Here is an 18,464-nt window from a genome sequence, read left to right as displayed (position 1 = left end):
AACTCAGACTATGAGACCCAAAATTGTGCCCATAGGGAGAGGTAAGCATGCAACAGACCCTCAGGCTGACGATCAGTATATTCAGGGAAATCTGTCAACCTTTTGTTTATCTATGGATATAGCACTTCTAGTTCAAGGATGACATACTTCAAAACGCCTACAGAGGCCAAGTCAGTAATATAAACATATAAACTAGGCCAGGCAAGAGAAAACCACAGTAGGACCGTCATGTTCCATCTAAAGGCAAATAAAAAATATGCAGGACACACACACAAAAAAAGATTTACAGACTGAATTTGCCACGTGGTCTTCTTCAGTTTGTGACCTCTATATCTGGTTCACTACCAATATTTTTAAGATTAAAACAAAACCAAACCCTCAGGCTTAGAGAAGTCTGCAAATGTCCCAGGCCACTTGGCTGATTAAAAGCAGACATGACAAGCACTGAGGTCTCTTGACTCCAAGGCCACATCCTCTGCTGTACCTTGCTGCAGCTCTTTACCTTAAGGGAAACTTCCTGGGTCTGGAGCCTGCAGGCACCAACAAAACCACCACACAAGAGGCCTTTGTTCATGAGCAAAGCTCTCTCCTGGATTCAAGTGTGACCAGTACTGGGCAACAAACATCTAGAACCAGGAGCACAGAATTGCTCTCTGCTCCCCTTCAAATGTCAGGCAACTCAATCCTAAGATTTCAGTTTTATTGGCTCTTCACACCAACAGTGGATCAGCTTGCAGCATCCTAAACTGCCGTCTCAGAAGAGAAAGAAGAAAGGAAAAGAAAGGACCACTTACTTGTTCAACCACATAAAATGCAAACTGCAGGCGCTGGCGCTGGAGCATGGGAATCAGGTGTCTGAACAGGACAGGGAGGTGCTCGTGGCGATTCCGGAAGGGGATAAGGATCGCCACCTGGAGAGGATCACCGCAAAAGCAGCACAGTTAGGACTCTCAGCTTTCACTCCTTAGCAGGACACCCCTGCAGAATTGCTGACCAACCCATGGGAGTTCTGGGAGGCTGGCTACATTGTCCTCAGCTTTCTCTAAACAAAGATCTATGTTGGCAAGCTGGTCCTTGGACCTAGATGAATGTTATTCTTACATATACCATACCTTATGGTACATAGTAGGCCTACAATTTATTCTAGGCCATAACTCATAGGAAAACACACATTCTACACTGTGACAAAAATACATTTATAAACTTACAATTAAAACAAGCTTCACAAAACAGTATTTCCCCTTGCATTTTAATAGATTCTTGTTGAAAGAATGGACTTAAGCCAGCGTCACAGCTTAACGAAAACTACTGATGTCTTCTGACTATGGTCAGGCAGAAAAACACGAAATCTCAGTGTCAAGTCAGATAACTTTGCTTTTTAATCCACTAATCTTGTAGTAACCAATGGAGGACAGGCATGAAGCACTGACTCTGCAGATGACTTCTGCAAATGGGTCAGTAGAGACCACCAACGCCTCATCCCCTTGCTTTGTTAATATTCCTGGCAGGAAGACCAAAGGGTCTTGCTCGGTCATCAGAATAATGCAAATTTCTGTGTCTACAAAAGAGTCCTTGTGGAAACCCATTCCTCCAAAATATTTCTACATTTGCATGGGGTGGTAGGATGAAAATGACAAAATGTCATTGGTTAGCTAATCCCATGGTGATTCGGACCAAAGGCAAACCCCAGGTGGGTTTCTCAGCATTTTGACTCTGACTTCACACCCTACCTTCCACCGAGGCATGCAATCAGAAGGCTTCCAGTGACCGCCGAGCTTGATGGTTGGGTCTTTGGAGAAGAGTTCATGAATGTAATCCATTCCGATTTCACTCATGTTTATGTCTATTGGGCCCTCTGAATAGAGAGGGGGAAAAGGATTAAGAGATCAGAAAATGATAGGTTTCCCTATGCCCGAGGTTTTAGTCTCTGGAGAAGTACAATGCTTTTTCAGCTGATTTGTTTTTAGCAAGGATGGAAGTCCCTTCCTCTGCTTTCCATCTCACTGCATTTCAGTTCCTCACTATTATCAAGGTAAAGAGGCAAATCAAGGAATTAAGACTTTAGAGTTCTGCTTCTGTCAGGGGCCAGTAAGAAATGAAGACTTTAAAGTAAAACAGCAGCTGAGCTTTTCTTTTCTTTCTTTTGAGACAGTCTTGCTCTGTCGCCCAGGCTGGAGTGCAGTGGTGTGATCTCAGCTCACTGCAACCTCTGCCTCTGGGTTCAAGCAATTCTCCTGCCTCAGCCTCCTGAGCAGCTGGGACTACAGGAATACGCCACCACACCCAGCTAATTTTGTATTTTTAATAGAGAGGGGTTTTGCCTTGTTGGCCAGACTGGTCTCGAACTCCTGACCTTAAGGGATCCACCCACCTGGGCCACCCAATGTGTTGGGATTACAGGCATGAGCCACTGCGCCCAGCCTTCTTTTCTTTTGTTTTGTTTATTAGTATGTTTTAATAAATAGAGACGGGGTCTCACTGTGTTGCCCAGGTTGGTCTTCAACTGGGCCGCAGTGATTCTACCACCTTGGCCTCCCAAAGTGCTGGGATTATAGCTGTGAGCCCCTGCACCTGGCTGCAGCTGAGCTTTTCTGAGTAGAAGGAGAAAAGTAGCTGAGCTTAGAGTCATGTTGGTTTGCTCCTGATGCAAGTGCAGACACACTACCTCTCTCAATCCATTCACCAGTGGGTCAGGACCCTGAGTGATTATGTCCTAACTCAGAATGCATCTGAAAGTCAGGAAGTGGTACAGTAACAATCAATAAATGCTATTGAAACAATGAACTGATAACATTAGTTTTAGGCCTGTCAATGCCTATTTCTGATACACAAATCTTAGCCTTCCCAAACTAAGCTTACATCTAGATGCAGACAAACGCAGATTTTAAAGGGAAAACCTATATATGAGTGGTGAGACATGCAAATGAAACAGTAAGGCTTCCAACACAACTTACATACTTACAATTAATTATTCATATATGGATGAGAATATGTTCAAATACCATGCATGGCTATTTCTAACATTTTCTTCTATTTTCACTATGTTTGAGCATAAAACTCAACTTTGCAAATGTAAGGTTTTCCTTTTCTTGATCTCACTTCTTTAAAAAAATTTTTTTTAAAGAAGTGGGGAACCATATAAGAAGCCTAAAAGTATAGGAAAGGTGTAAGAGTTTACTATCCTTGTTTTAGCTTACATGAGATTCAAAAAAAAGAACAAAAAGATCTAAGAATTGTTCTAACTAGCACTTTGTTAAAACAATAACTTGCAAGGCATGGTGGCTAATGCCTGTAGTCCCAGCTACTCAGGAGGCTGAGGCATGAAGATTGCTTGAGCACTGAAGTTCGAGACCAGCCTGGGCAACAAAGTGAGACCCCCACCTCTAAGACCAAGCACTACAATCAGTGGGAGATTTATACAAAAAAGACAAAGCTGACTGCCTAGACAGTCACGTGTTTTCACATTTTCACCAGTGATGGATGGCATATACGGTGGCTGCATAAGATCACAATGGAGTTGAAAAATTCCTACTGCCTAGTGATGACATAGCTGCCATAACATTGTTGTGTTACTCAAGTGTTTCTGGTGATGCTGGTATAAACAAATCTACTGCACTGCCAGTCATATAAAAGTATATCACAAGGCTGGGAGCAGTGGCTCACACCTGTAATCCGAGCACTTTGAGAGGCTGAGGTGGGCGGATCACCTGAGGTCAGGAGTTCGAGACCAGCCTGGCCAACATGGTGAAACCCCCATCTCTACTAAAAATACAAGAATTAGGCAGGCGTGGTGGCAGGTGCCTATAATCCCAGTTACTCGGGAGGCTGAGGCAGGAGAATCACCTGAACCTGGGAGGCAGAGGTTGCAGTGAGCGGAGACTGCACCACTGCACTCCAACCTGGGCAACAAGAGCAAAACTCCATCTCAAAAAAAAAAAAAAAAAGTATAGCACATACAATTATGTAGAGTACATTATACCAGATAATGATAATAAACTATGCTACTGGTTTATATATTTATTATACTATATTTTTAAATCGTTATTTTACCCTTTTTTTTGAGACAGGGTCTTGCTTTGTTGCCCGGGCTGGAGTGTAGTGGCGCAATCATGGCACACTGCAGCCTGTGGCCCAGGCCTAAGTGGGAGGGTTATTTGAGGCCAGGAGTTCAAGACCAGCGTGGGCAACACAGTAACACCCCATCTCTTAAAAAAATAATAATAATAATTTTAAAATTAGCCAGGTGTGACAACAGGCACTTGTAGTCCCAGCTCCTCAGGAGGCTGAGGCGGGAGGATGGCTTGAGCCTAGGAGTTTGAGGCTGCAGTTTTTTAAAAAACTTTTTATAAACTTTTTAAAAGTTCACAAGTTTATAAAGTAAAAAGGTATAACAGTAAGGTTAATCTATCATTAAAGAAAGCAGACTATTTTCTGAATAAATGTAGTGCAGCCTAAGTGTTCGGTGTTCATAAAGCCTGCAGTAGTGCACGGTCATGTCTCAGGCCTTCACATTCACATTCACTCACTCACTGACTCGCCAGAGCAACTTCCATTCCTGCAGGCTCCATTCATGGTAAGCGCCCTACACAGCTGTACCATTTTTTATCTTTTATACGTCATTTTTTACTGTACCTTTTCTATGTTTAGATACACAAATACTTACCACTGAGCTACAGTTACTGTATAGCACCATGCTGAACAGGTTTGCAGCCTAGGAGCAACAGGCCATTACCACACAGCCTAGGGGTGCAGCAGGCTACGTCATCGAGATTTGTGGAAGTCTACTCTAGGAGGTTCCCCCAACAATAAAATCACCTCATGATGTACTTCTCAGAAAGCACCCTCATTGTTAAGCTATGAATGACTGTATTCATACTTTCTCTAGGAAGTTCAAACAGAACCCAAGTTACAAAGGACAAGCAAGTGCAAAGGAAAGAGTGAAAAAGTAGAAAAGGGAGAAAATGGCACCCAAGAACACAGGCAACCCTGCAGCAGGCTTTGAAGAGGAGCCAGGAGCACAAATGACTTTCACAAACCCTGTTTCCAATGGCAGGGAGGTATTTATATTCTCTCTCTAGGCAGACAGAAAGATGAAGAGTGCCCTCCCCTTTACCCATTTTAAAAGCAGAGGAAGATAGGCCGGAGCTCTACTCACTCATGGAAGGGAGCCTTTCAGGGCAGGTATGGTTTGCAAAGTAGGTGAAGTCTTCAGGAAGAAACGTTGTAGTTTGCAGGAAGGTTTCACTGTGGTTCAAGTCAAGAGGGTAATCTAGGGAGGTAAAGGAAAACAGCCGATCAGACTGGTATGTGTAATCAACCGTGCCATTATTAGACGCCTACCAAGTAAGTCTTTTTCTTAGCTATCAACTTGGTGGAAGGAGACAGGACTCTAGACTATCGTTTTGATGTGGCTAAAAATGTGAACCCATCAATAAAAATGTTACCCAAGTGACATATTTTAACCAGTGTTCCTATTCCTATTATTTTATAGGCTTATACGCAGCAATCAGTTTATAGTAAACTAATTCAATGTAATTTTTAAAATAGCAGTCTCCCTCCTCTCATTTCTATTTTCTAAAGGAACCACTTGCCCTTCTTTTGGCCAAGTATTTCAGCATTTATATTCAGTATTCACCTCTGTCAGTCTGTATGGCTAGTCATGATGTTTCTGTTTTCAGTCTTACCTACTGACCTCCCACTATGGGAGGTGAAGACATTATCCCCTTCCTTCTGCCGCCCCTGTCACACAATCCCCTTCCTCTCCCCCGTCTCCCATCGGTCACATATCATAGCTGTGGTTAGGACAATCTTCAGTCTTTGTATTATGATGCTGCTGTTAAGTACCAGTCATCGCTGAGAAATGTGGGAAGTTATGCATCTTATTTTTTGTTTGCTCAGTTTTATATGCAATGATTCTAATTCAACACCACGCCTTTCACAAGACATTTCCTCCTAAGACACGTATTAGGTATTCTCTCAACTGCATCCTCCCAGAAGAGGTGTGGCAGCTTCTGGCTGTATTCCATGCCAAATGTGCTTCCGCAGGGAGGTATTCTCTCGGTGATGATTCCTCCCTTCTGTACTCTGTGCTGCCTTTCTGGAGAATACAGAACAGGAGTTGGATGTGGGACCTCCTGGTCCTCTAACTGTCTCATCTTTTCTATCCAGTTTTCCATCTTGCCATTTATCTGCCCTACTTTCCAAGAGATTTCCTCAACTTTACTAACCTTCCTTTAATCGTCATCTCTGCTATGATATTTTTAACTCTGAAGAGCTCTTGTTTCCTGAATGTTCATTTCTTACAATATTCTTGTTTCATGTTTGCAGTCATTTTTCTCTTCTCTTATTGATATCTCTGGGGTCCATATCTTTGGGTCTTTTCTCCTGGTCTGACCAGATTCTCCAGAGAAATCCACTCCAATGTCCTGCCAGAATGGTAGAGTCCTGACTATAAACATCCTGAAACTAAGAAAGAAGAGAAAGAGGCTGGGGCATATGTAATCCCCATCTTTTCGAATACTATGGTCATGTCAGGTATCCCCAGGTTGAGGAGCCTCTGTTTTGCCATCTCTGGGGTTATTAAGTCTCCAGCTCTTGCCAGGATGAGGAAATGCGTCTGGGTATCTGACTGCTTTTTAGCAGCTTTCAATCTCCCTTTATTTTAGTTGCCACCTTTGCTCCTACTTCCAATATTGCTAGTTCCTGAGTTTCTGGGGGATCCTGAGGTGGTTGCTGGTTTTCCTGTTGCTGCTTTGAGCAGTCAAGTTTTCTTGGGTTTGTTAAGTCTTTTATCAGTGGCTCTTCTGCTTCTACCTAGCAAGATTTTTTGCTGTGGTCTCCTTTCTTGTTCTCATTCTCAGGGGTTTATCATTAAAAACCCTCACATATGTATGCCCCTTTAGAGTCATGTTAGTGGATATGAAGAGTGTGAAGGTACATGTCTTTTCCCTAGGGTACTATAGTTGTAGAGTAGGAGGAGGGCCCTCTAACCTCATTTTCTACAGATGAATAACTGGAACAACATACACAGAACTCAGACTGGGGGCCCTGGCTAATGCATGACAGAGCTCCAACTAAACTCTGAATTAGAGATCTTTCCAGTATACTGTATTGTTTTTTTTCACAGAATATTAAATCCTTTTGGATTCATGCTGATTCTATGAAAATTAAAACATCCTGTTCAAATTCACTTTGTACCCTAGAATTCTAGAATCTTCAACTAAGATATTTTTGAAAAAGCACTATGAGCAGGTTTCCAAGAATCAAATGGCTAACACATTGAATCCTTTTACATATGCACACGGCTGCCTACTCTGCGCTGCCTACTCTGCAAGGACTCTGGGGACAAAATTCAATGAGAGGCAACTTGAAAATTTTAACAGTGTCTTAACAAGTGAAGGAACAGAATGCTTTCTGTCCTTTTTAGTAGCAGCTTTCCTGAAAAACATGAAGCCTGCATTTATAGAGAATAGTAGAGACTAATTTATATAAAGACATAAACCAGGCTGGGTATGGTGGCTTATGCCTATAATCCCAGGAGGCCAAGACCAGCCTGGGAAACATGCTGAGAACCTGTCTCTACAAATAATCTTAAAAATTAGCCAGGTGTGGTGGTGCGTGCCTGTGGTCCCAGCTACTCGGGAGGCTGAGGCAGGAGAATCACCTGAGCCTGGGAGGTTGAGGATTCAATGGCAATGATCACACCACTGTACTCTAGCCTGGGTGACAGGGCAAGATCCTATCTTAAAAACAAACAAACAAAACATGAATCAAGACAGAACCTTAAAGATGAAAGATTCTGGATGAATCTAATAGATGAAATTATTCTCCTATAGAAAAAAATTAAAAGACCTCACAAGTACTAGAAAACGTGCCTGTGTTTGTGATATGATTACGTGTGGCAAGAGACGCCGGCTGGAAACAGTGGCACAGTCAATACATTCACTAGAAATTCCCAAAAGTATTATACTAAGTATATTTTCATAAATCAACAAAAACAAAGATAATAATCATTCTGGTCAATGACTGACCCAAGCCCTAGAGCTAGAACCTAATCAGGAAACTAGAATTTAAAAAACATGAAGCAAGAGACAAGATATCTCTAACTCTAATGATTCCACTATTTGGAGTTTCTTTGAAGACAGATAAATTCCTTTCTACTTCCTTCAAACAATCATACAATAAACCTGGTAGCAACTGCCATGAAACAAAAAAAAAAGCATTTATTTTTTCTTCTGATTACTAAATTAATATGTCACTGTTTTAAGAATCCTCAAATGCATAACTCTATTGTAAAAATCTTCCAGAACCTTACTCTACATCTTGGGAGGGGGTGGCTTAATTTCCTGATTTCTTGTTTAAAAATTTTTAAATGAAAATTTAAATAAAATAAAGTCTACTTGGGAGGCCAAGGTGGGGTGATCACTTGAGGTCAGGAGTTCAAGATCAGCCTGGCCAACACGGTGAAACCCCATCTGTGCCAAAAAACACAAAAATTAGCTGGGCGTGGTGACAGGTGCCTGTAACCCCAGCTACTCAGGAGGCTGAGGAAGGAGAATCGCTTGAACCCAGGAGGCAGAGGTTGCAGTGAGCCAAGATCGCACTGTTGCACTCCAGCCTGGGTAACAAGAGCAAAACTCCATCATAAATAAATAAACAAAGTCTGCTTTTCAGCAGCAATAGAGGCCTTTTAAAATGAAAGAGACAGAGGAAATTAATTGCTCATGACCTGGTAAAACTATGTGCAGTTATCGTGAGGAGCCCCGGTTTTTCTCCCCTGCTAGCTGTCCAGCAATGGGTGGGGTTATACCTCAACCCCTTGGAGTTCCAAATACAACTTCTTACTCTTCTAAAACATGTACCTACTGAATGAGGAAAATGCTGAGAGAAAAACAAGCCTGTTGAATTTCTACGGCCACGGTTTTGCTTTTTAATTTAAATCTAATCTATTTCAAATCCAGACGTGTTCTTCTTGAAGGGCAACGAAGGCAGCCACTTTTACATTTAGAAAATGGGAAAACAAGCCAGGCATGGTGGCTCACACCTGTAACCTCAGCATTTTGGAAGGCCAAGGTGGGTCACCTGAGGTCAGGAGTTTGAGAGACCAGCCTGACCAACATGGTGAAACCCTGTCTCTTACTAAAAATACAAAAAATTAGCCAGGCATGGTGGCACATGCCTGTAGTCCCAGCTACAAAGGAGACCGAGGCAGGAGAACTGCTTGAATCCAAAAGGTGGAGGTTGCAGTGAGCCGAGATCCCGCCACTGCACTCCAGCCTGGGCAATAGAGTGAGACTTCATCTCAAAAAAGAAAATGGGAAAACAGGCCAGGCACAGTGGCTCACACCTGTAATCCCAGCACTTTGAGAGGCCAAGATAGGTGGATCACCTGAGGTCAGGAGTTCAAGACCAGCCTGGCCAACATGGTGAAACCCTATCTCTACTAAACATAGAAAAATTAGCTGGGCATGGTGGTGGGTGCCGGTAATCCCAGCTACTCAGAAGGCTGAGGTAGGAGAATTGCTTGAACCTGGGAGGCGGAGGTTGCAGCAAGACAAGATCACCCCACTGTACTCCAGCCTGGGCAACAGAGCGAGACTCCATCTCAAAAAAAAAAAAAGTGTGAGTCAAAAGATCTCAAAAAAAATAGATAGAAAATGGGGAAAAAACAACAAACTCCTACCTACAGGTTCAAACGGCTGCTGATATCATGGGCTTGCAGACCAACATTTCTGTCCAGCAGCAGCTGCTTATTCAGCATTGCTTCACACCAGTGGTTCAGCAGCCTTGGCTGCACATTAGAATCATCTAGGAAGCTTTCAAAAATTCTAACACCAGGCTGGATGTGGTGGCTCATGCCTGTAATCCCAGCACTTTGGAAGGCCAAGGTGAGCAGATCACTTGAAGCCAGGAGTCTGAGACCAGCCTGGGCAACATGGTGAAACCTCATCTCTACTAAAAATACAAAAATTAGCCGGGCATGGTGGCACCCGCCTGGTGTCCCAGCTACTCAGGAGGCTGAGGCAGGAGAATCACTTGAACCTAGGAGGCGGAAGTTGCAGTGAGCTGAGATGGTGCCACTGCACTCCAGCCTGGGTGACAGAGCAAGACTGTCTCAAAACAAAAACAAACATACAAACAAAATTCTAACACTCAGGCTACACCTCAGACCAATTAAATAAGAATCTCTAGCAGTCAGGCACAGACATACATCAGTACTTTGGAACGCTCCCTGGGAATTCCAATGTATAGCTAAGCTTGGTATTGGCTACCCTAATACCTGGAGGAGGTAAAAAACCTGCCTTCTCCCTTGTGTTACCAAATCCAGTTGAGAAGGAACCGGAAGTGCTGATCAATGGACCCCAGCAAGAATCACCACTTTCCCCTCCCATCTGAGAAAAGACCAAACACTTGCCTCTCTGCTTGAGAAAAATATGGCAATTTATAGATACTAGAAAGATGCCACTGGGACAAATAATCTGTGAAATATAAAGAATTAATTCTTCAAGAGTTAGTCCATTTAAGAATGACGACCTACCTACTGGGAGGGTAGCCACATCAAAGACTACAGACTGGACATCTAAAACCATGGAGAAAGAGGTGAAGATGACCCACTCCACTAACAGATTACAAAGGACACCAGCATGACTTTACTCACTCTGCAGATTCACAATCTCACAAACCAATGGCTTTCAGTGACAACAGGAAGCTTCTCCTGGTCACTACTTCAGGCTTTTTTCCAGATTCACAGCCCCCATCCCCAAAAGTCTGTTTTCATTCAATAATCACCACGTTGCTTTTAAACTTAAAGAAAATCAGCATTATTTAAATGTCACCCTGGGCTTTTGAGCTATGCTTGGCCTAATGCAGATGGCTGAATGTGGGTATGTGCCTCAGCATTATTTCAGAAGGGGATGGTGCATAGTCCAGGTTACCACCATTAAGCCAACAGTGCTCCAGGCAGAAGTTATCCAGCCAGAGGTGTCAGTCATCTGACTGTCTCAGCAGTCTTGGGCCCAGAATACCCTCTCTGACTGTGCTAAGTAGACACTGTTTTGAAAGGAAGAAGAATGATGGGTTTTCATTCAATACACTTTCAGTGAAATGCTATTTTCTTTTCAGTATAGGTTGAGTATCCCTTTATCTGAAATGCTTAGGACCAGAAGTGTTTCAGATTTCTGATTTTTTCAGATTCTGAAATATTTGCATTACACTTACCAGTTGATCAACCCAAATCTAAAAATCCGAAATCTGGAATGCTCCATTGCATATTTTCTTTAAGTGTCGTGTTGGCACTCAAGGTTTTATCACGTGTGGATTCTGGAGCAGTCTGGAGTTGGTATTTTCTGACGGGGGATGCTCAACCTGTACTTACTCGCCAAAGATGTGCCAGTGACACAGTAGCTCATCAAGATGGTGACTTCCTTAGAAACATGCTACAACACTTAAAATGCACTTTCTTGTTAAATTTATTCCTGCATGCATACAAAAATAATTTACCAAGTGCTTCCTATGGGCTAGGCAGTGTATAAGGTACTAAAAATACAAAGATGACAAAAGGAATGAAGCCATTACTGGGATTCAGGGGACAGGCCCTGGAGTCAGAGAATCAGCAAACCCTACCTAACCCTGCTGCTGCATCAAGTTCTATGACTTCCGTGTGCCTTGTTCCTTTTATCCCTACAATGGGGACAAAGTAGCTACCTTCTGGCTTCCTGTGAGGGACTACATGAAATCATGTGAGTCAAGTATCTAATAAACAGTAAGAGAGTCCCTGATGGCAAAGATTTCCACTCTATTAGAGAAATAAACACATTTAACAAAAAATAGATTGTTCTAACCAGAGAGATGCAAGGAAAAATTATTTGGGCGTATGATAATTTGAGAATAAAAGCACACCAAGTTCAATAATAATGGGTCACTGGACACACCCTCCAACGGTGAAACTCACTTCTGTACTCAGTTTTCAAAGACAACAACTCCGGAAGTAGCGCAATCCTGTGTTGCCAGACCAGTGGTGGTGTGGAAATGGGGTCCTGTTGCATGCCCCTCTAACTTCTGAGAGAATTGCCAGTACTGCCAAATGTCCAGAGAGACAGACATTCTAGCCTCATCTAACACTGCAGAAGTATGATATCTGGACTGGATAAATGTCATGAGGACACAAACGTTCCCTTACTCAGTACTATACAGGGGAGAGTGCTCTGGAAGGGCAGTCAGTACTCCCTGGTTTCTTCACCTAACTAGAAGCAGGATTTTGGCAGGGTTTAGGTAAAGAGTCACATGATCAAGCTGCACCATCTTCCCCAAGATTATATGTACCATGTATGAAAAATGGAAACAGCATAAAATCCTGCCTTTACTGACAGAGCCACACATGAGTCAAGTGAGACTCTGTGTGCGGATTGTGTGCAAAACCTACCACCACATGCAAGACAGAAACTGCAGGGGGTTTCCTCTCCCAGGTATGGCTCAGAGCTCAGGCAACTTGACCCAGCGCAACCACAATTTGTCTAAAAGGCTCTGAAATGTCATTCACTTGCTCTTTGCAAACAAGAAAGGAAGTATCAAAAGTTTACCAGTTTGCTAACTACAGTCCTCTGTTGCTAAAGTGGTCAGCAGAGGAAACTGATAAATTAGGATGTGGTCAATTCTTTTAAGGAGAGGCAATTCTTTTAAGAGAGGCAATGCTTTCCCTTGATTTCCTATGCACCACAGAATAATTCGCATTTGCAACATTTGCAAAGCAATTTCACATTCGACAGTGAACTTCGAAAAATCTTATAACCTATTAGAGAAGGAGAGAGGACTGATTTAGTGGGAGAATTTTTTTTTAATTTAAATATTTTAAAATATTGGGCTTAGACGAAATCATTAAGAAGCCACAGGAGGCTGGGTACGGTGGCTCATGCCTGTAATCTTATAGCACTTTGGGAGGCCAAGGCAGGTGGATTGCTTGAGCTCAGGAGTACAAGACCAGCCTGGGCAACATGGTGAAAGCCGTGTCTACAAAAAATACAAAAATTAGCCATGTCTACAAACAATACAAAAAATGAGCCACGGTGGCTCACACCTTAATCCTAGCACTTTGGGAGGTCAAAGCAGGAAAATCATTCGGACCTGGGAGGTCAAGGCTGCAGTGAGCCAAGATCATGCCACTGCACTCCAGCCTAGGAGACAAAGTGAGATGCTGTCTCAAGAGAAAAAAAAAAAAAAAAAAAGCCCGGCACAGTGGTTCACGTCTGTTAATCCCAACACTTTGGGAGGCTAAGGCAGGCAGATCGCCTGAGGTCAGGAGTTTGAGACCAGCCTGGGCAACATGGCAAAAGCCCATTTCTACTAAAAATACAAAAGTTAGCCAGGCGTGGTGGCACACACCTGTAACCCCAGCTACTCAGGAGGCTGAGGCAGGAGAATTGGTTGAACCCGGGAGGCAGAGGTTACAATGAGCCGAGATAACACCACTGCACTCCAGCCTGGGTGACAAGAGCAAAACTCCATCTCAAAAAAACCCACACAAACCCAGAAAGCACATCAGTCCTCAGTTAAAGAAATAAGAGGCAAATCCTGAATCCTTAGCAAAATGAAATTCCAGAATCTATTTTTTAAATAAAAACCATCCCTGGCTGAACTACAGAGGCCTCAAGAGAGTCCCATTTAATCATGTGGAAGTATTACTTCCTTCCTGTATTCAGTTTTTGAAAGAGTTAAAAAGAAAGGCCTGGTACAGTGGCTTATGCCTGTAATCCCAGCGCTTTGGGAGGCCGAGGCAGGCAGATCACTTGAGGTTAGAAGTTCAAGACCAACCTGGCCAACATGGTGAAACCCCATCTCTACTAAAAATACAAAAATTAGCCAGGCATGGTGGCGTGCTCCTGTAATCCCAGCTACTCAGGAGGCTGAGGTACAAGAATTGCTCGAACTGGGGAAGTGGAGGTTGCAGTGAGCCGAAATCACCTGATGCACTCCAGCCTGGATGACAGGAACAAAACTCCGTCTCAAAAAAAAAAAAGAAAAAGAAAAAAGAAAAGTAGTAGTCATTCAGTCACTCTTAACGTATTATGCTATAGTTTAAACGTCTGTCCCCTGCAAACCTCATGCTGAAACGATGACCCCAGTGATGGAGGTGGGGCCTATAGGAGGTATCTGGGTCACAGGGGCAGATCCCTCATAAATGGCTTGCTGCTGTTGTGGTAATGAGTGAGTTCTCCTCTATTAGCTCCCACAAGAGCTGGTTGTTAAGAACAGCCTGGCATTGTCCTCCTCTCACTGCCACATTGCTTTCTCTTACCACACACACGGGCTTCCCCTTCCCGTCCACCAAGAGTGGAGGCAGCCTGAGGTCCTCACCAGAAGCAGGTGCTGGTGTTACACTTTCTGTATAGTCTACAGAACCGTGAGCCAAATAAATCCTTTTTCTTTGTAAATTACCCAGTCTCAAGTACTCTTTTATAGCAACACAAACAGACTGAGTCATATTGTTAATAAAAATGAACGAGGATTCATTTAGCAAGAGCTTTTTTAGCAGTGAAGTAAAAGCCAAATCCCTCTTTTACTATGCACTTTTCCCATTGAAAATAATTATTGCAACCGAATTTACCTCTCTTGGGAGGAGATATTCTAATCAGACGACCTCTTTACTAAAAATATACCTGAGTCATTTACACTGCTGTTCCTCTTGGCATAAGCACTCCGAAGCACCTGCTCATAAACCTGAGCACCGATTGTTCTCACGTTGTCCCGGATCAGAATGCCTTGAGCTTGCATCATGAAGAGGTAGGTGTTCACTGCATAAAGCAAAAAGAAAGGGGAAAAAGAGGTGGATTCAGAAGCAATCATTTAAAAAAAAACGTACCACATAGCTATGGATTTTTTTTCTTTTTGGGCCTTTAAAGCCTCTTTTAGTTCTTTTAAAACCCTACACGACCATAGCTCTATTTTCCATACCTTTCAGGACACCAACATCCTTTGGGTAGCTAGTAGGGCTTAGAGGAATTTCTGTCAATATCCAGCAGTTCTAGAAAAACCATAAACTTAAAAAAAAAAAAAAAATTCCATCTGGTCTCCAAATACCCAACCTGTATTCTAGCATTCTGATCATCAGAAAGACCTTTATGAATTAGTTAAAACTTTTTTTTTTTTTTTGAGACGGAGTCTTACTCTGTCGCCCAGGCTGGAGTGCAGTGGCCGGATCTCAGCTCACTGCAAGCTCCGCCTCCCAGGTTCACGCCATTCTCCTGCCTCAGCCTCCCGAGTAGCTGGGACTACAGGCGCCCACCACCTCGCCCAGCTAGTTTTTTGTATTTTTTAGTAGAGACGGGGTTTCACTGTGTTAGCCAGGATGGTCTCGATCTCCTGACCTCGTGATCCGCCCGTCTCAGCCTCCCAAAGTACTGGGATTACAGGCTTGAGCCACCGCGCCCAGCAACTTTTTTTTTTTTTTAAAGGTTTCTGCTCTCTTTAAGTTCACCTTCTCAGAATTAGTTCATGGTTCTTCACAGAGGAAGAAACCACTGACTGTGCCTGCTAGAAGCACCCAAGCCATGGTCTGGTCTTAGCAACCTTTTCAAAGGGGTAGACTGAGGCTCCAACCACTTACCCTTGGGGGATTTGGAAAGAAAAAGGAGTAACGAAAGAGTATTTGCAGTCCTCACTATCCACCCAGCCAGCCCAAAAGTCCAAAGCAATAGGGAAAGAGCACAGTCCAAGGTCAATTAAAACATGCTCTTAACAAATGAGTGTTCAGATTAACCAGCCAGTCTAGTCTTCTTTGGAAAGTGATCTCCACTTGCATTTTCCCGAAGTCACTCTATGATACAAAACTAGAAAGTCACAAACACACCAAAATGTAATTCCTATATTCTACTTGCAAACTCCACTGCTATGCCATCTATTTTCAAGAAACAGTGAGATTTTAAAACATAGTTTCTTAACCAGTCACTCTAATTCCCTCAAATTGCCTTTGTCATTGTGAAAGGGGGATGTGTTACAAGGGTGGAACATTTACAAACCTAAACTGTGGGTGTCTGGAGGTGGATTCATCTAACCACTTGGCTAACCTTGGGACCACGTCCCGGTGCCTCCTCCACACTCAATATATCTGGCCTTGGGATGTGGATTCTGGCTCTTTGACAAGACACGTGGCTGACATTATGTTTCATCCCTATTAAAGCGGTATCCTGTATATAATGTGCAACAAACAATGCCTGAATGAATTAATGGACGAAGTTTAGAAGTCACTGTATTTCAAGCTAGTGCTTTTGGTGCTTTATACTGGAAATGACAGAGGTGGGGTGGGTTAGCATAATGTCAAAAACCCCACGTGGCCAACATTAAGTAGGGACATGAAATCTTTCAAAAGATTTCAAATCTTCTCTAAGGTATATTCCAAGCCATAAAATAATAAGCAAAAAGGACCAGTGTTTAGAATGCTTTCAGAAATGAGGTATCACTTTCAAATGCAGCCTTGCACTGGTTGGGAGACAGCCCTACGCTTAACTTCTGACACAATCGGAGAATAGATCAGATATTGTGTTTAATTCTCTAGTAGCTAGGAAAGATTTTAAGGAAAAAAGACAGCTTCCAATTATTAAAAAAGTGTTAACTGTGTGAAATCTCTGAAAGCAGGAATAACACCTCATTCTACATTTCCAGCAGAGAGCACACTGCCGGTCACAGTAGGGGGGCAGGCCGCAAATACCTGTTAAACCTAAGATTTAAACTTCATCTAATGTCACATTTCTAATTCAGTCCTGTGGTTTTTATTTTTTTAATCATTTGGGCTGTACAGTAGGTTCCCACTGCCCTGAAATCTTCTTTTCATCCCCAACATATTACTAAACCAGCTGTCTTATTGAAATTTTTGTATAAAGCTTTTATTGCATTTATTATTTATTGTATTTATTGAGAATCTTGTGTAAAGCTTTTAGTTAGGTGCCACCAATAATTCACTACCTCCTTTCCTCTGTACTGCAAAGGACACAGTGGCTTAGTCCCTCCTTTAAACACTCTCCCTTTCTTAGCTTTGAATCCCAACTAGAGGATTTCTCTAGGGCCGTCATTCTCTAATGTTTCCCACCCATCTGCCAGAGTGCTTTTAAGAAGCCTGTTTCCTAGGTCCCACTACCCAGACTGATGCAGCTGGTCTGAGTGGGGCCCATGAATTTGCACTTGTAACAAGCTCGCAGGTGACAAAATGGTGCTGGACTAAGGACCACACTTCTATAACCACTGCTCGAGGGAACTCCGGCCACATAATAAATGTAAGCAACATCTATTGAGCACTTAATTACATAATTCCTTATCGCATTTAATCCTCATAATTATCCTAAGAGGCAAGTAATACTATCCAATTTACAAACAACTTCTAGGCTTCAGTTTCTCCAAGTATCTTCACAAAGGTCAACTGAGAACACTAGGATTTGAACCCAGTGTGTCTGTGCTCTTAACCACTAAGCTTTTATACCTCGCTCATCCATGTTCTAGCCACAACCTCTCTCTGAAAGATTTCAAGCACCCGCATGGCTTAAATGATTACTCTTAAAGAGATAGCTCTCACATCGTCATCTCCTGCATGAAGCTGCCAGATGGATCTTTCTTGATCTCTCTTAATTACAGAGTTATCCACACAGTTCCTGTTCAAAAGTCTTCTACGTCTCTTGCCTTTATCCTTGAGCTGCTGCTACAGCAATGGGTCTATTCTTCCTGCTGTGCAAATCCTATTAATCCTTCAAACACCAGTGCACAGACTTCCTGAGGAAGCTTTCAGTACTGTGCCAGTCTTCCCCGTTCTCCAGTTTCTGTGCTGGTCTATTACAGACTATCAAAACTTGGATTTGTTTCTATGTTGACTTAGTTAGCTAACAACTGTCTTGTGTTAGTCTCGTCATTCAACTAATAAATTCACATAAACCACATATTATTATTTTTTCTAATTATCCAAAGGAACTAGCACAATGCTAAAAAAATAAAAACTGAGGGAGTAAAGATTGCCAAACAAAAGGAAATGATCACAAATCCACAACTTGGGATTGGATGGGATTTTAAGGAACACTCGTCAATATCATCTAATGCTTCACACTACTGGGGAACTATGACCTCCAAGAACCCGGAGTCAACAGGGAAAATACAGACATCAGCAAAGAAAACCTACTTTGGTTGGGTCCAAAATGTTTCCCAGTCACTTTTTTTTTTTTTTTTTTTTTTTTTTTTTTGAGACAGAGTCTCACTCTGTTGTTCAGGCTGGAGTACAGTGGCAGAATCTTGGCTCACTGCAACCTCCACCTCCTGGGTTCAAGCGATTCTCGTGCCTCAGCCTCCCAAGTAGCTGGGACTACAGGTGCATGCTACCGTGCCCAGCTAATTTTTGTATTTTTCATAGAGACGGGGTTTCAGCCTGTTGGCCAGGCTGGCCCAGTCACTTTTGCCCATTGGTTCTCTCTCAACCTTCCCCAGCCACCTTCTCC

The 18,464-nt window shown here is 42.8% G+C and overlaps 1 protein-coding gene across 2 annotated transcripts in view; it reads right to left on the bottom strand.

The window, feature by feature from the left end:
* B4GALT5 (beta-1,4-galactosyltransferase 5) overlaps positions 1 to 18,464 on the bottom strand; it is an 88,593-nt gene that overhangs the window by 12,760 nt on the left and 57,369 nt on the right. For both annotated transcript variants that reach the window (XM_050807475.1, XM_050807476.1), the window contains exons 2-5: positions 14,652 to 14,786; positions 5,156 to 5,269; positions 1,731 to 1,855; positions 795 to 911 (exon numbers count right to left, since the gene is read on the bottom strand). In XM_050807475.1, the coding sequence (XP_050663432.1) occupies positions 795 to 911; positions 1,731 to 1,855; positions 5,156 to 5,269; positions 14,652 to 14,786 (491 nt within the window). The remainder of the gene's footprint in view (positions 1 to 794; positions 912 to 1,730; positions 1,856 to 5,155; positions 5,270 to 14,651; positions 14,787 to 18,464) is intronic.

Source organism: Macaca thibetana, chromosome 10 (assembly GCF_024542745.1).
Source record: "Macaca thibetana thibetana isolate TM-01 chromosome 10, ASM2454274v1, whole genome shotgun sequence".
Lineage (NCBI taxonomy): Eukaryota > Metazoa > Chordata > Mammalia > Primates > Cercopithecidae > Macaca > Macaca thibetana.
Note: the sequence above shows the minus strand (reverse complement) of the source record. Positions and strands in the feature narration are given on the sequence as shown.